General features: G+C 43.3%; 1 protein-coding gene across 1 annotated transcript in view; it reads right to left on the bottom strand.

The window, feature by feature from the left end:
• Positions 1–587: 587 nt before the first annotated feature.
• DNAH3 (dynein axonemal heavy chain 3) overlaps positions 588–22617 on the bottom strand; it is a gene marked incomplete at its 3' end in the record, with an annotated part of 59092 nt that continues 37062 nt past the window's right edge. The window contains exons 39-59 of the mRNA XM_042892231.1: positions 21152–21281; positions 20432–20668; positions 20003–20106; positions 19028–19322; positions 18419–18598; positions 17353–17476; positions 17105–17261; positions 16106–16249; positions 14808–15474; positions 14536–14701; positions 13997–14213; positions 12900–13082; positions 11922–12120; positions 8959–11100; positions 7840–8065; positions 7268–7512; positions 5460–5576; positions 3737–3891; positions 2882–3049; positions 1402–1544; positions 588–833 (exon numbers count right to left, since the gene is read on the bottom strand). Coding sequence (XP_042748165.1) covers positions 588–833; positions 1402–1544; positions 2882–3049; positions 3737–3891; positions 5460–5576; positions 7268–7512; positions 7840–8065; positions 8959–11100; positions 11922–12120; positions 12900–13082; positions 13997–14213; positions 14536–14701; positions 14808–15474; positions 16106–16249; positions 17105–17261; positions 17353–17476; positions 18419–18598; positions 19028–19322; positions 20003–20106; positions 20432–20668; positions 21152–21281 — 6245 coding nt within the window. The remainder of the gene's footprint in view (positions 834–1401; positions 1545–2881; positions 3050–3736; positions 3892–5459; positions 5577–7267; positions 7513–7839; positions 8066–8958; positions 11101–11921; positions 12121–12899; positions 13083–13996; positions 14214–14535; positions 14702–14807; positions 15475–16105; positions 16250–17104; positions 17262–17352; positions 17477–18418; positions 18599–19027; positions 19323–20002; positions 20107–20431; positions 20669–21151; positions 21282–22617) is intronic.

Raw genomic sequence — 22617 nt, 5'->3', positions numbered from 1 at the left:
TTTCCAAGAGATCCCTGTCTTTTTTGTACTGGGGAGCCCAGAACTGGATGCAGTACTCCAGATGAGGTCTTACCAGGGCAGAGTAGAGGGGGAGGATCACCTCCTTTGACCTGCTGGCCACGCTCTTTTTAATGCACCCCAGGATGCCATTGGCCTTTTTGGCCACAAGGGCACACTGCTGGCTCATGGCCGACCTGTCATCCACCAGGACACCCAGGTCCCTCTGCGCAGAGCTCCTCTCCAGCAGCTCATCCCCCAACCTGTACTGGTGCATGCAATTATTCCTCCCCAGATGCAAGACTCTACACTTGCTTTTGTTAAACCTCATCCGGTTTTTTTCTGCCCAGCTCTCCAGCCTATCCAGGTCTTGCTGAATGGCAACACAGCCTTCAGGCGTGTCAGCCAATCCTCCCAACTTCGTATGAATGAAATGAAAACTAGTAAATGCTGCACTGCAGTGGCACAAAGGAGGCACTCCTGGAGTCACCCTGCAGAGAAGTGCTATCCATGCAGGGCACAGCAGTTCCCAACCGGAGCCTCTTGGGTTCTGCTGAGGGAGGACAGCAGCAGACATTGCACCCGCTCACCTTCCTGCCAGCCTGTCCTTAACCTGCTGGTCTCTGCGTACCTGGAAGAAGCCCAGCCGACAGAGCAGATCGGACACGTAGCTCCCCAGGGGCTTCAGGGACGGATAGGATCTGACAGCCCACATCGTTGGCACTTTTCCCATTAGCATGCTGTTGAAAACATCTTCAAGTTCAGACGACATCAACACTTGGCCCTTGATGGCTTTGCCAATATTAACAAGGCTGCTGTGAACCACCTGAGTAAGCCTTCAGATAAAACAGAAATCATCACCTCATCATCTACTAACTTTTTTTTTCTGGCTATAGACATTCAGCTCGAATAAAGGGCTGAACAAAGCTGGGGAATGTCCTGTCAGAAAGTCTTTATCTCTTATAGTAATCAAAAATCATTTACCTTGGGAAAAGCAAACACATGCACAGAAATGAAAGGCAGTAAAAATCCCGTGCTAGGAGGGGGAAAGAAATGAGAAGAGCTTCAAGTCTCTGACAGCAGCTATTGCAGTGTGCTGGGAACAGAGAAGCCCAGGCACAACTTATAAAGAAGGAAGCAGGCAGCCCCATCTCAGCACAACAAATTCAACACTGATTTAAGTTCTTGCTACAAGAACATGGGCACTATTTTTATGTTTAGGCAGTTAGCTGCAAATTCCACAGGTTTTTTTAATAATGTTGAGACAAAGCATCATCCGTCATCTTAAGAAGCATGTATTGTGAGAAGCTTTTAACTGCTTAAAGTTTGCCAGCTGCCAGCAGTGTCCCACACGAGCACTCCTCAATGCCAGCAGTGCTGCACAGCACGCAGAGCCAACCATACCTGTTGAATCTAATCAGCTCCTGCCTCAGGACCGTATTCATGGACTCTTCATAAAGCACTGGGTACATCTTCATTACCTCCTCAACGTCAAAGTCGCTTGGTAATTTGGATAGGATGTCCTGTGCCAAATCTTCAACAGTTTTCTGAAATCATAAATCAGAAATGAGAACTTCTATTCATTAAATTCATCGAAACATGACAGGCTTTCCATTTTTGCTGTATAACTACATAGGTGATGCATAGGTAAATATAACTACTTTCTTGTACAGCAGCCTGTCTGTCTCTGCATGCACCTGCAGCTCCTTTTCTCTGCTTTTAAATGTACCGACAACTCAAATTTAATTTGCAAAAGGGTTTCAGGCAACTGTGAGGCAGCAGAGCAGATAGGTGGCACAGTCCCCCTACTGCCGTAATGAAGAAAAAGCAAAGGTATGCAGGAAGAAATGAGTGGCAGACAACAGGAGCATCCCAGCCACGAGAGCAGCTTTCCTCCCAGCACGTTACACATCAGAATGCGATCACTGCACACCCTCACAAGAAATGAGGCTCCACTGGTTTCATTTCCTCACAAATCCGCCTGTGTATAATATCCCATCCGAGGGGTGTGAAAGACCATCTACCTGCAGCAAAGGGGCAAGGACTGGACTGGAGCAACCTGAGCTGCAGGATCAGAGAGGAAGGAAAGCAGTGCCCAGCACCTTCACCACCAAGTCCCCTGGAAGGGCTGACAACAGCAAGGTTTGGGTTCCAGCGGTTTTGGTGCACCAAACCAATCCCTTTCTTTGTTCCACAGAAGTCACACACAGTTCTAAGTTTGGGACTACAGGAACTGAAGCAGTCAGGGGGAAGAGAAAATCATACCTCAGAAACCAACACTCAGTGAGCACACAGGAGTGAAAGTGCCATTAGAGCACAGTTGTCACTGGGAAGACCTTCTGCCTCCCGTTATTACACTGCAGCCTGGTGTAGGCTTGGTACTTCCTGGCTTTCCAGAGGCTGCCCCTTCATGAGAACAGCTCGGACAGTCACACAGCCACTGGACGAAGCCAGGCAGTGGAAGAACTTCTACTGCTGAAAAGGCAGACTGCAATCAGTGTCCTGCTGTATAAGTGCCTCGGGATGGATGCGACTGGAGGTTCTTCACCAGCTGTGCTTGCAAAAACTGGGTTCTACCTACAATTCATGACTGAAATGCAGCACTTCACTGTTGTTTTAAAATGCGACAGATGACAGAAACTTTCCCACTCAAACCACATATTCTACTCAACCAGGTGCTGCTGTGTGGTGCCAGCACACCTCAGTACACCCACTTCAATCCAAGTTCTTCCAGTCCACATCTGCTTCTCTACACACCCACCCCCTGTTCCCTACACACCTACGTAACACTCATGTGATGGGAGGTGCAGGGTTACTCTGAGATGTGGGGCACGTGAGGCACGAGCACCTTTCCAGGCTGCAAGCTGATCGTTCCCCCTGTTACCTGAGGGGACCTGCCACCTCCTCCTGCCACCCGTGGCAAAGTCAGCAGCACTCCGCTGAAAAGCTGGTTAGTCTCCTGAGTATCCTTGGTAATGTCTGCATTCTCATGAAGCCCAAACACCTCAGGGTGTGTCACACTTGGTAAGCTCCTTAGGTATTCAATGTAAGACTGTAAAAGAAACATACAAATAACAGAATTCAGGCAGTGATATATTCATAAATGATCAGTACATCCAACTTGGTTAGAACTTTCCCATGTAGAGTCACAAATTTAAGCCCCCACCTAAGTCACTCAGGAATTGACTTATCCAGTCCACACAGCAGTTTTGAATGGTTCAGAGACTCACTGAGGCCTTCCACCCTCACATAAGTAGCAAAAGAAAGAAATGCAACAAAAAGCAAGTGCTTACAGCTGCAGGCTAAACAACTGTGTTCCAATCCCATCTAGTGGTGAACTCTGAGACATCAGCAGAAGGGAAAGAGAGGCCAAACATGGAATACATGCCTGCCTTCCTACTGTCTCACTGTGATCACAAGGCATAAGTGCTCCCAAGAGGGTACAAAGTTACCCTGTACAATCCTGAAGCCTTACTCGGTAATCCTTTCAGAAGTGTGCTGGAAATTTGCACAGTAGTTGCTCTCCACAACAACTTGATCAGAATACTCCATGTCCACTGCCATGTGTGAGATATTAAGTACTGAATTCGTATTTCATAGATGCAGTCTGTCATGGCTTTGCAACCTCATGTTTTTATTTCCTTTACGTTTATTTACTGTATTCAGTGTATTGAAGCGCAGCGTAGACGAGCTTTTTCCCAACAATTAAAGAGAGAATTTACACGTGCTGTCTCCTCACCTCATATGGCCCATGTGGTGGGATATAGTAGTCACCTCCAGGTGCAAGCATGTACTTGTCCTGTTCTATATCCTTGTTGTAGACTGTAGACAGAAGGGACAGGAGAAGCCGCCTGTCTTTATCATCTGTTACTCTCCCACCATAGTTACATTCCCCTGGGAAAGGACAAAGAAAACCAGAACGAAAAGTTTAAATTTAATGAACAAATACAAATTGTTTTACATTAATGTACACCACTAGTAAGTTGAAATCCTGAGGTTCCAGATCCTCAGAAGTTTCTAGGTACCACTGAATCAACAGAATGATGGTAACTAAAAACTTTGGATTCAGTGGAATTATGCACTTTAACATCTTTGGGACTATGGACCTAAACTGTGCATCTTAGTGGTAACATTTATAAGGAACACTGAGTTGGTCTGAGAAACTGCTGCTTATGTCACAGTGAATAATGACATGTTTCAAGTGACATCTGTTTTGCTTCAAGAACTGTCAAGATCTGAGCAGTGCTGTATAGCTGATCTTTGTCTTCTTCCTTTCACCAAACTCAGAGCTGATTATGCACCAGTACAGTAGAAAGGGGATCATCAACATACAGAATGGGTGGGAGAGACCCTGAGTAATGAAGAAGCAACGAGGGGAGGTTTGCACTGATATAAAGTAGAAGAAACACTAAAAGTTACTACTTTGATGATGACTACTTACTTTATTTTTCACAAAGCTAGTTGTAACAATTGCAAAAACCAGGAATTATCTTTATAAGGCTGACAAAGGCGGTACCAACAACCTTTCTGGAGAAAGCCAGCTGTATAAATAAATATAACAATAAAATGCCTTACCCAGGTCAATGCCCACTGCTTTAAACTGAGAGGACGACCACATCCTACCCTACAGCCAACCACCAATGCTTTCTGTGTCAGGGTCTGACGCACAGCCAGCTGCAGTGAAGCACAGGTGTCATGGTTCTATGTTTTGTTTTTGTTTGTTTGTTTTATGGCTTCAGTATTCCACATCAAAACACCATGTAGTGTACGGGGCATTAAAGTGTCACTGCCCCAGTTCCAAGTACCTATCCCTGTACATTACAGCAGTCACGGGATCTGACCCTTCCGGGTGGGGGGGGCGCTCTCTTGCTGCCTGGCAGTGGGTGCTGGAGGTGCTTTCCTGGCCGTTCCAACCTTTTCAGGTTTGAATCGGTCCCGGGAACTCTCTCTCTCTTATCTTGTCTGATTTATTGATCTCAATTTCAATTAAATTGTATATATTGTGTTATCTTGTATTCCGATATTATAGTAAAATAAGTTTTCCTCCATAGATTGTTGCCGCTGCTTTTTTTCCCCCCTTCCTTCCTTCCCATTTTTGTGCGACTGGGGGGGGGCCCGGGGGGAGGGGAGGGCAGAGGCCTGTTGCCCCTGTCACGGACATAGATTGATCTGGTCAACTCCGTGACAACAGGCCACTCACTGCCTGATCTGACATATGAAGCGAAGACCAGGAGGTCTGCTGGACCAGGAGCAACTCTGCAGCCACACATAAGCCAGGACAGCCATGAAGTCTGAAGGTCTGGGATCCACCTTGCCGTTATGCGGAAGGCCAGGAAAGTAAACCTGAGTGGAAGCTCAGGTTTATCAAGCACTACATTTATTTAGCACTCATCTGTTCATCACAGCGAGGTACTTTCAGCTGGTACAAAGTCAAAAGGCATTAGAGGGCACAACGCCTATACCTGTCAGATACGTCAGAGCTTCAAAAGGGACTTCTTCATATTCATTCAGAAACATGTGGATCTGCTGCATACTGATCCTGAGGTCAGACTCGTTGAACTCGTATGGAATATTCCAACCTGTCCAATACAGGAAAGATAACATGGGGTGAATGAATGCTGCCCTATGCTGAAAACCATGCTTAGGAAGCAGGGGAACTGGTGTAACACTGCTATTGTAGAGCTGAAGATCACAACTTGCAGACAATGCCAAGGTGAAGCCCTGGCATTCACTTGAACAACTAACAGCCAGGTGAGGAATACCAATCTGTAACAGTATTGTATCCCCTCGCTCTTTGCGCAGGTAAACCATCAGCTCAGATGTCTGGCTCCACTCACTCCTGAAACACTGTGTTTTACCCAAAGTAGAACAGAGATCTGTTTGTTACCTCCAGCTAACCTTCTGCTATCTGGAGACAGCAAGAACATGAGTTCAAATTAACTGACTGATTTCGGGTTTTGGAAAATCTGCCCATCTATCCATACAATATTCAGAGTAGCAGTACAATAAAAACAAAAGCAACTAAAAACCAACAACAGCCCTATGCTCCAGGTAAAGGAATCCTCCGGGAAAACCCAGACCTGGCACAAACTGATAAACGGGTAAATTTCTGCAACCATCCTTCTGCCCCCGGCCCAGAGTGCAGTTGGCCTTCCACTCACGTCCAGCTCTTTGTCCACCAGAACCCCCCTGTCCCTCTGCGCAGGGCTGCTCTCTGTGAGCTCTTCTCCCAGTCTGCACACACCTGGCGCTGCCCCGACCCGAGCACAGCACCCCGCGCTGCGCCTTGCTCGGCCTCAGCAGGTTCTCGTGTGCCCCTTCTCCAGCCTGTCCAGGTCCCGCCGGGTGCCGCCCTCCCTTCTGCTGTGCCATCGCAAACTGCTCCGCGATCTTCCCAGGCACAGAGGTGATGCTCACCAGCCTGTAGTTCCCCAGCTCCTCTTTCCTCCCTCTCTTGCTAATGAGCGATGGTTCCCTTTTTCCAGTCTCTGGGGACCTTGCTTGACAGCCATAACTTTTTAAATACGAAGTGTGCCCTGGAAACCACATCAGTCAGTGAAGACTAACTTCATTCTGGCATCCTTGTGTTAATGCAAACAGCTGCTCATTAGGGACAGTGGCTTTCAGTGAAAAAATAACATTTCACAGCAGTCACAGCATGAAGGCAGATTCAATCAGAATGGAAGGCTGAGAGCTTCATGCACACTAACGCAGAGTGTAAGATACATATATATACAGTTATAAATACGAAATCTGTAATTTCCCGTGTTTCTGCATTTTATGGAAAACGTCAGAATTCAGTATCTCTCTAAATACATCTTTCCATAGTTGCATTATGAACACGCCGCAGCTACTGACTTTCAGTTTTACACCAAGCAGACATGCGCACTGGCTTTGCTAAAAACGTACACACATGAATAGAAGCACTGCTGATAAGTACCCTGATAAGTACATGGTGAGTAAATTACTGCAGTTACTGAACAGTGGAGTAATAAACTAATCCAGTGAGCTACGATGTAATGCAAATACTGTATGATTTATTGACACAATGGATACTTTCTAACCCTCCCCCAGGGTAACACTTGCAGGAGCTTCAGGAGCAACTCTGTTTGAACAAGAATCACTGGTAACAGCTTATAAACCTTATTATGTTCAGTACGGATTGCACTCCTGCAATATGCTGGCAACAGTACAGCTTTTTAATAATAAATAATGCATTTCAAAACTACTAACCTTTGTGAATCAATCTGGAAAATAATCTGAACCTTACCCAATGGGCCAAAGTTTCTCCTTTCCTGCACAACAGCGTGAAAAAAGCAAAGACCAAACAACAGTTTTTGCCACATTTCTGGCTTTTGGCAACTGCTAAAGAATGCGGTGTCAGAGATGGGGTCGTTGAGGTACGATCGAAGCAGGTTTGCTCTGACCCCTTTTGGAGGTTCATTTGTCATTTTGACGCCGTTCTGGAGAATACTAACAGGAAATTCTGCTGATGGATAACTGGTTAACCACAGTCTGCAAAAAAATCAAATTGCTCGTTATTCAAAAGTCATCAATACTGACAACTCCCCAGTATCGATTTTCCGCAAAGTAAGGGGTTTATTACTTGTCTAGCTATAATGAGAACATCTGCGTCTCTATAAATGCAGTATAAAGTAGAGTATATCAAACAAGTAGAAAAGATGACATCCCAATTAGGTATCTTTACTTTATCCCTGCATATCAAACAATATGAATGTTGTAAGCAGCTGTTCACACAGAACAAGCTTCATTTCTTTTTGCTGGTGCCTTCAGCACACAAGAAATGCTGATACAAAAAGAACAAAATACCAAATCCCTTACCGGAACTTATTGTCGGTGCTCTCAGGCACTATCACCTCCTCGCAGATTTTCTCCAAAGCAGGCATCCAGCTGGTTGCAAGATGGCAGTTCTGCAGTACCACCCAGCTCCCGGCAGTGACTGCCTGGCAGATCACGTTGGCTGCCACTGGGCCCTGACCTTGTCCAAGCGACACAGTCTGAATGTTTGCACCTCCCACACCAACATCGTCAGCAAATTTTAGCAAACCTACGATGCAAGTTGTGCACATGCAAAGACAGACAGACAAAGTCTATTAGAAACTAGGCCCACGTTATACTTATTTTTTTATAATGGAGCAAGAATTAAAGGAGTAAAGGTCAACAGATATTCTACTCAGCTAAAAAAAAAGAAAAAAAGAAAAGAAAAGCAACACCTCAACAACCCACAGGTAGCACCCAACACTGCATCAGGCATTTTCTCAGGCATGTGCTGAAATTCCAACCTACAACGAAGTAACACCACAAAAATAACTGGCAGCCAGGCTAAATGCCCAGCCTCCTCTTCAGTCCCCAGTGCTCAGCTCCAGCCTGCACTGCTCCCTGATATTTCATAGGCACAGTCTGATACGGGGTTGACCTGTGAACTGAGCCCTTAGCTATGGGCTGTAAGTATCTCTTACTTTGCTGTTCAAGCCAGTACCTCCTGGAAATCCTTATAGTACAGCTGATATTACAATCCTTTGGGCGGAAAACCAGGTTTAAAAATAAATGAGGTGGTTATTTCTTAAAGGCCATTTAACAGATGTGTTTTTAATGTGGTCATATACACCATTTACTCAGTAACAGAGTGAGGAAACTTTCAGAAGGGGACAACTCCCAGCCTCACATGGGAGGAACCGTAATGTAAGCACGAATGATGAACTGGTGTGGATGTTAAGAAATTCTGCACTCCAGAACTGCTGCTCACAGACCCAGATATGGTATCGCCATTTCCTTCACCCCACTCCAGCAATTTTACTATCATTTTATATATATAGCTAGATCTAAACATCTTCTGTTCTATCACTGCTGTGTTATGCCCTACAGACATCTTAAAGGTCAGACTCAGAGTCACTTAATTAGACAAAAAAAAAAAAGAAATGTTTTCAGTATCAATCTCACCTGCCATGGGGTCAGCACCTGGCGATAACACAAAAATCAAAGGGGCACAACAATTGGAATCACTGTAGCTTTGTCCAAGATCAAAAGTAGGTGGTTCAATAAAAGTCCTTCCCATGTTTTCTGTGATGAACTCCTGCACTGCTGGAACTATTTTGTCAGGTCTCAAGCACCTGAGAATCACCAGACGATCCAGCCCCGTCAGTGTGCTCCACGCATCTGGGAAATTTTCTTCATGGGGCCTTGCAGAGTCATAGACTCGTTTCCACTTTGAAGAATTCTCTCTTACATGTTCCATCAGGCCCTGAAGGTTTCTCAGACAAGACGCACGCACAAGCTCTGCCCACGATTTGTCAGAGAGCCAGTCTGGAGCTGGGTTGGGATGAGGGTTGTCAAGAGCAACCCCTCCTGTCAGTAGGAAACGCCAGACTTCATCATCTATTTGGCCTCTTCCCTTCATTATGCCCACAGTCAGGAGGAGAGAGAATAACAGCTTATCCTTCTCAAACAGTGAGCGACAGACGTTGTTGTAGATGCTTGTTGTGAAGTGCTCTATTATATTCTTAATCCTCTCTTCTAGATCTTCACTCTTTTTGCTTTTAGCAATGGACTGAACATACAAGTTAGTGAACCAAGTCAACGAATACTGGTACATGGGTTCAATGTTTGCCAGATCAGAGATGCAGAAGAAGACAACAGCTGAATGAACAGCAACAGGCTTATACCCCACTCGTGTAGAATCTATCTGCATTTCCGTTGCTGAGGCAACTTCTTGCTTTTCAGATATTTCTTCAGATAACTCTTTGGACGAAGACAAAATGTTTATAGCTGTTTCATCTTCTAAGATGTTTCCTTCTGACTTGGAAAGGACTTCTAGGATTTTGTCTTCTATTTCCTTCAATTGTTTCTTGTTGGCCGCACTTTCTATAATCAGTTTATTTTTCTTTTCTTCTAGTTCAGGCTTTTCCTCCGCAGCTACAATTCCAAGAAGCTGGTCCTGAAGACCCAACGGTGTAATCATGAAGTTGAGCAGACAAACTTTAATAGCCACTTCAGGAAGATAATGAGGATTTCTTAAGCGGGTCGTTATGTAAAACCTGAAATCTCTTGAATATTCGATTATATTTTCCCCTAATTTAATGTACTCTACTCCCTGTTGTTTGAATGTTAGCTTTAGTAAGATGGGTTCTAGGAAAGCGTCTAGTTCTTCTCCAATATTTTCCAGCAGGACGGGTGTTCCAAGCTGAACAGCATTTTCTAATGTCCTAACATAATGTGCGTCAGATAATTTGATGACTGACAGCTTGTTGGCTTTCTCCATATTCTTCACCCACCTGTTAGCTTGCCTTTGAGGGTCTATCATTAAAGCCCATCTCCTTGAGTTAGAAACTATTATGCCATTGTCAACGGAAAAAGAATCAATTGGCAACCCAGCAATCTGCCACGCACGGATTTTGACTGGATCCCCCAGTGTGCCGCTTAAGGTAAAATCACTGGAGCACGGTATGTTCTTCTCATTGCACAGAACCTGCCATTGCTTTTGACACTGCAAACGGTAGTCTACAGTAAAGGCTCCCAGATAAGCCACAGTTCCTGAAGATAACAACACGTCTCCTGTAAGGTCTGTGTACCGGATTCTCAGTAACCGCGCAGCTGCTGTCCACCTGTCTTTCTCTCCACCAAGACTACTGATGAGCTGTTCGGCTCTCACAAGCTTTTGTGAGCAGAGTTCAATATTATTTTCTAATTCTCTCTTCCGGTCATTCATGCTTTCTAAATCATCATTCAAAGCTTGGAGGCGATCAACAACCTTCTTAAGTTCCGCTTGCTTTGCTTTTAGCTTCTGCATCTGAACATCCAGTAACTCTTCTGCAGTTCTCAAACGTTCGCGTTTTGGGGCAACCACTTTTGCAACGCGGTCGTAGACCTCCATGGCTCGCACCCACTTACACAGGCCTTCACAGGCTGATGAGACATTTTTAATGACAGCTGGCTGAAAATCTGGATGATCAATAAACCTCTCTCTAATTCTCTTCATTACAGTTGGAGGAATATTATCCTTGTCGTATGACTTCAAGCTCTCCAGGAATTTCAGATCTCCAAGAATTTTTCTAGAGGGCCCCCAGTAGTCTTCTATCATTTTACCTGCATTGCACACAACACAAAAATCAGGCCTAAGTCATGCATGTTCAAATTGAAAAAAAAAAAAAAACAAAACTTAACAGGAAGAACTATTATCATGACTTTGCAGTCAAATTCTACTATGCAAGCACGGCCAACTATTTTGTGAAAATCCTCTCCTGAAGAAATTCAGACCGGAACTTCAGTATTGCTAACACTCATTGAATTTATTAATTACATATTAATTCTACTTCAACAAGGGAAACAAATTATTATGCAGTCTTTCTTACCATATTATTTTAATTATACCAGTTTATCAGACAAATCAATGCCTATATGAAGGCACTACATCCTAATCTAGACAAGACAATTTTGGATGAAAAACAAATTTACAGAACTCTTATTTCTGTTATTAAGAGCTGAAATGTGGGGATGTGAAGTAGAAGTCTTTCCTATCCCACCTTGTAGATCCTGTGCAGTCTCACAATAGTAACACGAGAAAGAAAGGGTTGGTTAGAATGGTAGCCTATGGCAAGGGGACAGCCAGAATTCTGTCTCCCAGCATATCTGGTGCTGTTTTGCAGCAGGGATTACAGAGGAGCCCCTCAAGGTGAAGTTAACCACAAGACTGGGTCAAAGCAAGTTGAAACTGTGACTTTGTGCCCTCTGGGATCATACCTACAAAGCTTATGCAGCAGCCAAGCAAGTGCAGGATGCTGTAATAGCAAAGTAAGCTCTCAGCTATCAAGAGCAGCCCTAAGCCATCGCTAACAAAAACATGCTCCACCAGGGCAACACACAGCACCCAACCATTCCTGGGGCAGGGATAATAAACACTTCATTACCACTGCCATTCGGATCAGGCTTCCTCTCTGGTTTAGTCCCCTTCATGACACAGATACTCTCCATGACAAGCTTAACAGGACCAGGTGGATTCTGCATGGACTTCACAAGAGAAATATCTGAAGGATTCAGGGTATCAAGAGCTGCAAGTGCTGCCTCCAGAGCTGGCATGGCCTCCGCAAGGTCTCCTTCGCATTCGTCCTGTCAAGACATTGGGGAGATGCCTGTAGTTTCACAGAACACTCTGCCTGGAAGTATCTAATAAGAAGTCTCCACAACACTGTGCTTCTTGGAGAGGAAACTACTTTGGTCTGCACAGTTTGAGGAGGAAAGGATTGTAGAGAAGTTAGGAAATTCCATACGCTCAACCCAGAGCTGAGAATGCCAGCCAAGCTTTCAAGCTCAAAGTCTCTCTGGTCTGACAAAGAAAATTAAAACAGGTTTGATACAATTGCTTTTAATTTAAGAGCGCCGATCAGGTAGAAAGCATATACCGAGTAGCTTAAATTCTTTATCACATACCCAGATCTCAGTAATTATCTATCAATGGCCTTTCCAACTAGCTTCAAAAATATACTGAGGAATCCTGGAGCTCCCCACTGCAAATTCTGTGCTACAGACAACTGGCTGCATCAGCATCTCTTAGGTTATGCCTGGCAGGGCTTCACACAGCTCTGTGACATCAGCTCACCTAACCCCATCTGCAAACCATTGCTGGGCCTGGAATCTGTCTGACCTCAGTACTCCAACTGCTGAAAAGCAGAATTATTACTACAGAAATAAAAGCTATGAATCTTTGGGATGGGAACCAGTAAAGGAAGATTTGCAGGTACTGTGAAACAGCCACACACTAAGCAGCCAAAATTTACCTTCTTTATATCAGGAACGTCTTGTTCACCCCGCTAACACATCAGAATACAGACTTACTTGGAAAGATGCTGAAAACCCATCGCTCTCCAGGCTGAAGCCCCATTCAGTACCTTAATAGCTTTTGCAGCAGCTGCTGCTTCATTAGCCTCCTTTTCATCTGCTGACACGATTTCCTTCTTTGCATCTACTTCAGCTGTTTCTTTTTCAATCTGGATCATCATTTTCTCTGTTTCTGCAGAAGTTTGAATCAGTTCAGGCTGAAGGGCGGTCAGTTCTTTCTGCATCTCTGCAACCTGGTGAACAGGAAATCAAGAGGAAATCCTTGTAAACATTTCCACAAGCTTCACACTCTTGATGTCTGAGGGAGAAAGATGCGAAGACATTAACAAGTGAAAAAGGGACATCAGACTTTGAATAATTATTAAAAGAGTTCTCTGACCTATTTTTAGTAAGAGCTGTTTTATTGAAAGGAATTGAATTTTTAAAAACAGTATTTGTAATCATCCATGGTTCCTTCTTCATGATCCACTTAATTTCAATCATGAGAAATAAACTGATCAATTGTATTTTTTTCTTCACTGTCAGTTTCAGTTTCTGGAACCCCAAATAATCTTTTATTGCACAGGTGGAGAAACTGAATCCAAAAGAAACTATGACTGTAACACAGATTTAGAGACAGCAACAGCTCTGCATTAGATGTTCTTTGTCAGGACAGTGCCTGGAAGCTCCACCACTTCGCATTGGGAAGCTCAGTCCCTGGATTAGATGCTTGTAGGGGGGCTGTTTACGCGGACCCCAATCAATCTCCCACTGGGAATCCATTGGGGAATCAATGTTTGTTAAGGATTTACAATGTTCTTCAACTTCTTCCTGTTTTAGAAAACCCTAGAAAAACAGAAGCTAAGGAATGGTTTTTGTATATAAGGTTTTGAGAAAATAAGTGTATCTGTTCCTTTTTTCCCTTTAACACTCAATGATACCACCAGCTTCATGTAGCTTTCTATTAAGTGCTATTGTCTGAAGTTAAAATCACTAATCAATAACCTCACTTTTCTGGATGCTTTCTATAGAAAGTTATCAACAGCATCCTGAATACAGTGAAGAAGGAATTTAATAAGCTTTATTTCTGTAAGTTTGATTCCACTTATACAGCCCCTCTATTAAAGTATGCATATGCCACACGTTCAGTGTTTTCACTGAGACTTACTTGTGAAGATGCAAAATCAAGTTTTTCGAGCCCTGTAAGGTAACGATTTCTCATTGCGTCAACTTCTTGCCTTTTGCTAATCAGCAGAGTTTTAAAGGTAAGAATCAGCTCCAGGTACGATGTTGGTGTTACGTAGTTGTGTCTTCGCAGCGTACTGTAATAGCTGATGGAGAGCTCTCTCACACTTTCTTGGAAATATTTGCACATTGACACAACCCTAGAGAAAAATTTTCTGGGTTACTGTAAATATCATCTCTTTTTACTTCAATTAATAATGAGAAAATTATTTTGTCTATGAAATCTTATCAGTGTTAGTGAAGGCAGAATTATTTTTCCCTACTACATGAAATATTTTTCAGATTTTCAAATGCTCTTTCAAAGAGCACAGTCTGACATGTATATCAGATGCCTTTGGCTTGCACTGTAATCAAAGAGGTGATTCAGCCTGGCCCACTCATACAGACAGCGTCCTGGCCACGTAGGTCTAATAAGGGGGAGGTAAACATTTGCATTGTGTTTCTTGACAAATAAACTCTTACTCTTTTCTAATGTCTTCTTCAAGTTCAACCTCCTCTAAGAACTTGTTAGCAACCATTTCCAAAGCATCTGCAGGCCAGGTTTGGAACCAGTCAATGGTGCAACAGTTTATCAGGGACGGGAACATCCGTAATCGATTCCGAAACGCATCACCAACGGGGCTCATTGCTGGGAAATATAAAAACACAGCAAGAACACCACGATTATTATCTAACTTATTCTGCAGCTAGAAAGCAGAAAAGCCATTCTAGGAAATAATGCATTATATACAGACCTAAGACAATATGTAAATTTTTCTTCACCCTTTCAATAAAGAAATTGTACATAGCAAGCGGAGTAGCTTCAATTTTCTCACTCCCCATCCTTGCTGCACTTTGCATTTTCTCAACAATTTCAGCCTTCTCATCAGCAGCAAAGATATTAGGCACATCACCCGTATTTAAAAGCATGTTGATGTCTTCTATAAATGTTTCATCCTTTATTTGATTATCACAGAACAAAAAGGAAACGTTCTTGTTACCAACACCAGCCTTCAGCATGACTCGTTTAATATCCTCTTTCCATTCACTGACTCCATAGGACTTTGTAATTTCAATTTGAAAGAGTTCAAATGCACTGATGTAGGTGGCTAGCTTGGTAGCACTTTGTCGACCACTTCCACCAATGCCCACCAACAAAAGATGTCCATTATCCTGTTTCAGTACCCTGCATATCCTTGAGATATGCTCAACAGCAAACTTGAACATGACTAAGGGCATTGGTGCTCTGCTGGTATTGTTGTATTCCTCCAGGTAGGATTCCATCACAGCTGTCAATTGCTCCAAGTCTGTGATTTCATCATACGCTTTTACATTACTGTCTGGCTTCAGGTAGTCTCCAAAGAAAAGGCTGCGAATATGATCATCAGTGACCTTGCCAGTGGGTGAGAGATGACTCAGTACCTACAGGAATTGACACAAAATTCAGACTACTGGAGAATTACTTTCATTAAAGCAATAATTATTCTTATCCATATAATAATAATACTGTGAGAAGCACCATTTTCCAGCTATTTCAGTTATCATCTTAGTATGGAAGAAAAAAAAGAAACAAAGACAAAAGAAAGAAAAAAAGAGAATGAAAGAGGGTGGAGGGGTGAAACAGAAAAGCCTCCTGAACGGAGTAATACTCTGTAAGCAGGCATGCAAGTTTCTGCCATGCACATGTCACCATGTCAGCGGTGATTGTGCTGTGAAAAGCAGGAAAAGTTGCCAAAAGATTTCTCAGAAAAGTGCCCACTACTCCCAGTGACTCATTCCAGTGTATGCTAAGCAGGAGCACAAGTGAACAATGAAAGGCAGTTATCCCATGCGGTCCTCTGTACCAAAGCAGAATCATTTTGAAGCTCTGGATCATGCAGATATGAAGTATTAGTTTCCGTAGGAGTGCATATAATACATAATACAAACAGAAGAAAAGCCAAACTTTATGAATGCAGTGGTATAGATCATTCAAAACACGTCCAGTACTAGTGCAATCTCAGTGTCTAAGTGTTTCTGAAACACGTGGGTCTAGCATGTTGTTGAAAAATACCTTATCGAGGTTCTGCTTGAAGCTATCTGATGTTGTCTTTTTTACCATCTGAAAGAATATTTCCCTGTCCTCCTCATCAACTAAGCGATCATAAAAAACTCGGTACACCTCGTGAATCCAAAGGCGGATCAGTTTGTCTTCATTCTGAAAAGGTACACACAAGAATATGGGTAAATATTGCTCAGGCAGGATGAGTTAGAAATGTCCATCTGGACCCTGCTGTATTTTGTCCTAAGCTCAGTGGGAATCCTTCAGTTTCAAGCCATTTGGCACATGGCTCAGCATCTGCTCACTTGACTAGCTTCCCTAACCAGTGACCTGTGACTCTTCTGTCAGGGCATTTTTCTCAGCTGTATCAAATCTCCCCACTCCTGTGCATAAAGAACAAATCTTACTGACACAGCCTCTAGCCCTATCCCTGCCCAAACTCTGTCACTGGCCAAGACATTCCCTGAATAGCTGGTAGTCATCCTGTTCTATTCTTGCACCAAACACATTACCCCAGTAGAAATACGACTTCCAATATTCCTAGAAATTCCCAAGCAATATTGCTGAAAATGGAAGAAAAAGCAAAAGGATGAAAATCCTCCATATCCGTCATTATACTTTTGTAGTATTTGGCCCAAATCCTGGGCCAACCCATTGTCTTGTTCACTGGCAAGCTCATTAACTTGAAAAGAAACACCAAGTCTTTTCACATGCTTATTTCTGTGGGAGATTTTGTTTGAAAGCACACGAGGTGGGATGGCCCGAAGTACAGGCTGTAACAGATTGGCCTTGGACCCCTGGGCCACACATGGAAAGAACATCAGCAAAAATAACAGCTGTTTCCCTCCATCAGAGAGGGAAATTACACAGCAAGGCACTCAACTGCCATCTCAATTGCAAATGCAAATCAACTGAAATCATAGTTCATGTATTTTGAGATGTTCCCTTCGTAATATTGGAATTCACTCTTCCCATTGTTCTTTCCTACAGCAACACAACGGAACTACTTACTTGCAGATGAGTGTGAGGACAGAGCAGCACTCCTTTAACAACTCGGGAAAAATCTCGGAGATTGAAGACATAATGGGATTTTGAAGGAGTTGGAAGGAAATTCTCAACTGCCATTTTGTAAATCATCATTGTCGCGTGGACCATTATCTTACCAAGCCTGAAGAAGGAAAAGAGAGACATTGTAAGATCCACAGATAAGCTGCAGGAGAAAACGTGACAAAGGTGATGCAGGAAATGCATCAAATTACCTTACAAAGATGGACTCAAAGCCTTTGCTGAAGTGCCAATCAGAAACTGCAGTAAAAATCTTGGTGAGAATGCCATCATCAAAAGAACAGATAGATACAACGTTCAAGTGCCGCGTGAAGCGCCCTGCAACACACCAAGAACACCAGAGGGATCTAGGAACATCCAAGTGCTTTTCTGCCTGCCCTCAGCATCTGGCTAGGATCGACTAGCACAGATTTGCAACTGGTTGCAGCTCCACTATTTTGTTTCTGCCTAATTTCTGCCACAGCAGTGACACCAAAGGAACATAAACGGGTTCATGGTTTATATGTCAATATTCCTCTTTAAATTGACTGCTTTTAATAAGGAAACCACAAATCTCCATCACAGTACAGCCACTATCACCCAAATTTCAATTACAGGAGCTTTGACATCCATGATACGGCACAGTAAAGCTTCACAAAAGCAATGACCTTCTTCTCACATTTCACATGAAAGTACGCAGAATACACACTACTAAGTTATAAAAAATCAGCAGTGTCAAAATAGTTATTTTAATAAAGCCTCCTCAGAGTGTATACCTGTACTAGAATCTTTATGTGGAGGCTAAGTGAATATAATGATGTAGCTGTAGATACAGTAAGGCTTTCCATTAGAAAATATTACCCTCCTCACAGTGATTTGGCAGGCACCACAGATTTTTGAGCAACATGCCTTTAAGTAAATTCAAGCAGCCTGTCTCAGCAACAGGAAATGGGATTTCAGGTGAGAACTGTTAGTGTAGCCAGAGAGACCTTTCAGGAGGATATGCTATCTTCCCTTTCCAATGAGTGAAAAGTAAAAAAAAAAGTGTCAGTTTCTTAAAGTTTCCTGCCATTTCATCATCTACTTCCCAATATTGATTGAGTTAATTCTGGAAGAGTTACAGTTTTGACCTTGAGTACACATACTTCCTCCTGGAGCAATCCAAATGACAGATAAGCGTAGAGTCTGCCATCAGCAAAATGAAACCTGCCTCTGAACTTCAATTGGAAGTGCTTTTCCTCGTGCATACAGACTTTGTACCACCCTTGGCAGATTTCCTACCTGTGATATCATTCCTGCCGCCCCCGGGAGGACCCATAGCTGACAGAAGCAGCACATCTATGATATTAATCTTGGAGGCATCTTTCTGGTCATACCAGTGACCGTGATCAACCCACTGCCTGAGAAGCTCGATGGGCGGCTGTGCTCCGTACACCTCCTTGGCCGGCATGTTTAGGTCATCTGTGGAAAGCAGGGGTAGTAAGGAAAAACCTCTCAGCATTTAGGAATCTCTTTTATGAAGCTAAGAATAAAAAACAATGGGAGGAGTGGTAGAAAAAGGTTCTACATTGTTATTTTGGTAGTTCGTAAAAGCAGAATCAAATGACATTGTACTTTGTAGGCATTACATTGATGGTTTAATAAAGCATGGTTGGTGATTTCATACTGCATCACACTGCAAACACATTTAAAATGAGTCAAACTGTTCCCAAGAGTACTGCTCCAACAGCTAGAAACCTTTCAGCAGGGGGCAGTGCTAACCTTCCCCTGGGCGCCTGAAAAAAACAAGGAGCACTGAGGCAAAACAAATGCCTCACTATCTCAGTGAATTACTTCCTTGGCCTAAAGCCAGAATTTAAATGACATAAAGACATGAGAAACTTGTCTTACCTACAAATATCACAGCCCTCTTCCCTGGAGGAGGCCCAAATAATCCTTTTCTTCTTCTGTCCAGCTTGGACATGATAATGTCCTGGGTTTGGTTAGCTGAGGTTCTTGCAGAGAAGTTGATGAAAACTGGGATATACGTTGGCTTGGGAAGTTGTAGTAGAAAATTGTTTGTTATAGCTGATTTTCCAGTGCCAGTGGGACCCACAAAAAGCAAAGGGATGTTATGATCCACGTATGTTTTCAGAAAGAACGCCTGTCTGGCAGTTTCCATCGTTGGAATGATTAGCTCTGAGACCTATTACACAGGGAAGTGAAACAGCTTGTGAAGATCAAACACCGAATGCTACACGAATGAGAATACTTTCATGCGGCTACAAGAGGCCTGTAGCACAAATATATGTTGATGAAATTCTCCTCCCTGAAAACCCAGGTTAGAATGAGATTCTGCTAGACAGTGCAGATGGCACTGCCTGTTCAGCAGAGATTGTTCAGTCGACAGCCCAAATGGTATTTACCTGTTACATGGCTCATAGACACGACGTGGAGCCTGAAAAGAGAACTGCATGGCCGAGCACAGCTTAATTCTTTCCCCTACTGTGCAAGCAGGGAGGGACAGTCAGAATTTCTCTCTAATAAAAGCAGGACAAACATCAATTATCTTGGAATTACACCTGCAGAATTGGTACTTTTATACAGATCACTGCTGTACTACACTTCCTACAGTTTGCAAATGCCATCAGGATGTGGAAATGGAGGGATCCACGACCCTTGGTCCTTGCCAAACAAGCACTGACCTGTTTGCTTGGTTAATGCATACTGTGCAGGGACACAGAACTAATACATAGGGGCCTACAGTGATGAAATGCTGCAGTTCAAACATTAAACATAATAGGAGTTCACAAAGGTAACTGATTTACACCTTTAAATCATTTAACCAAATAATTGTTTTCTACAGTGAGAGGTGTCAGTGTAAACCTTAGCTCCTGGGGAGATAACTTGTTCATCCTGCGAGATGTAATCCGTCCACAGGTTCCACTGCCCACTCCCACGCTTGTAAAAATAGAAGTCATAAACAGTCCCTGTTAATTAAAAACAACAGAACACGGGGAAACCCACTGATTAGAATAAACTTCTGTAACGTCAGTGTGAGAAGTCCAACACGGAGAGACAACAAAGACCTTTTTATCTCAGGACAGCCCCTCCTCCTCTCTCTGCTGTGCTCAGCACACAGCTATTCCAGGTCAGATTCAGCTGCAGCGTTGAGTCCATGAGGCATACAGGCAGGAGGCACCCGGCGTGCAGCACACAGCAGAGGCTGGCTCTGCAGCACACCCAGAGCTCTTTTAAGGTGCTGAGCGAACTTACAGCTTCATCAAAATCGAGGCAAGTGCAGTTACTAAGTACCTTTTTCTGGGAAGATATTGTTTCTGGTGATCTTCACATTCTTGGGGTGTTGGTTTCCATCATCTGCCCCCATTAACAAGTTACGGTAGAACACATCAAACTTCTTTCTGCTGTCTGCATCGATGGTCCCGCCAATCGTCCAAACCAAAGCAAAAAGGAAGAGCCCCTGCAGCCACAAGGCGATCTGCTGACTTGACATGCTTTCCTTCCCCTCTTCCTCAGGTGGCCTTATTTCATCTAAAACAATATTTTGAATTCTTGTTAAGTGCTAAGAACAACATTAACCCCAACTCAAAACCTATTTTTGCAGAAAGTATTCTGAGACAAACTCAGAGCATAGTGAAAACTTTGCCTGTGTAAAGTGCTACAAATAATTAGAGATAGAAATGAATGAGAAGCTTTTACAGAGAGTCCTTTTTTTTCTTTTTTTTTCCTTCAGATGCCAGCAGACAGCACACAAAGCATGTGAAATATGCTCACAAGGCCACGTGCAGCTCTGTAATGACAGCAACGCCCTGGTGCAAAAGCTCTGTATGCCAGCCAAAGCACTGTGCAATCAATACTGATCTGTGAGAATGGACTTGTGTCATAGGATCTGAAGCAGCAAGGAAATTCCTTGCATCTGATAACCTTCATCTTGTTACAGAACAAAAGGGAAAAGAAAAAAAAAAAAAAAAAAAAAAAAAAAGGAATAAAAAGATTGAGATTTAGGATACTTACCAAGCAGGCAAGTATAGAGTTTCATCAAGCTGTGAGTCAGATGAATAGAGGACGTCTGTACTATGGCCTTGCAGTGATGGTGAATAAAATCTAAACAGGGCTCAACTAGCCACATGAACATGCTGTTGACCTGCAGGAAAAAGGAAAACAGCTTTTAACAGTGCAGCAGTTGGAACACTGCCCGTTGTCTCCACTTCTCTGTCAGTAAAACATAAAACAACTGAAACTGTCCAAGCTGGCAGAAGGAAGATCAGGAAATGAGCACTGTGAGGCAGCAGATGTGATCACAAAATCTTACTGTCATCACCTGATGGTGAAAGCTTCTGCCACACCTAAATTTAAATTTCACCCTAAATTTTGTCACCCAGCTACAAATCCCAACATCAGAGCAGTAGCTCAGCCTAGGGAGGCTGCTGCTTTGCTTAGACAGCAAAAAAATTATTCCAGTGTGAAGAAAGAAAAGGGCCTCAACCTCCCTTGAAAAAGACTGGCCTCTACTGAGGACCCAGCAGAGATACGGTGCCACAGCAGGAGATCTGAAAGCACAGACTGGTACCTATGGGAGTGCTGGAGCATGCAGCCAGGCGATGGGATCTGCTCTGCGATCTCAAGAGGGAAAACATGGAGGAGAAATTGTGACCTAGGCTCTTCTCAGGGCCTTTTTTTCAAGGCATGCACTGAAGGCATGCCAACCTATCTGCTGACTCAGAAAGAACTACTTTGCTTTGATGAACCAAGTGGACTTTGTCAATAAAGAGCTTCCACAGGCTTTGCACTTCTTTTGAATTTGGTCCTAATTTCCTGCAAAAGCTCAAAACAAGTCTTGTTAGAGGAAGAAATCAAGACTTTTTAACCCAATCATTGAAACACAGAACTACAGAACGGCTTCGGTCGGAAGAGAGCCTCAAGATCACCCAGTTCCGACCCCTGCCATGGGGGGGTCGACCAGCAGCTCAGGGCACACCGAACCCCCTGAGCGCCAGGGATTTGCACCATGACCTCTTTGTGCAGCCGTTCCAGGGCCTTACTGCCCTCTGTGTGAAGAATTTCCTTCTCACGTCTGATTTAACTCTCCCTTCTTTTAGCTTAAGACTGTTCCCCCCATCCTATCACTACCAGACAGTGATAGTGAACTGATTTTTTTCTGATTCTTTCACTACATTTTGATGACCAATAAACTGGAGTCTGAATTTTGACAAAAACTGATTTGCCACAAACACCTACATTCATTTGCAACCATAATGAAGATATAATACACAATCTGTATTCATGTTTGTGCAAGAAATCCAACACACGAAGGACAATTTACCAACTGTGCCTAAGGTGAGTAGGCCACAGAAGATCAAGCTATCAATATCTTAATTATTTCTCAAGTATTTCTCAAGCTGCACTCTATAAATGTCTCAGAAAGAAGAAGGACGAGTTCAAAACATTTCTAATCTTTCATTTTTTCCCACATTGCATTT

This window comes from Lagopus leucura, unplaced genomic scaffold, assembly GCF_019238085.1.
Source record: "Lagopus leucura isolate 7727_CA_CO unplaced genomic scaffold, USGS_WTPT01 35130-1_obj-0_obj, whole genome shotgun sequence".
Lineage (NCBI taxonomy): Eukaryota > Metazoa > Chordata > Aves > Galliformes > Phasianidae > Lagopus > Lagopus leucura.
Note: the sequence above shows the minus strand (reverse complement) of the source record. Positions and strands in the feature narration are given on the sequence as shown.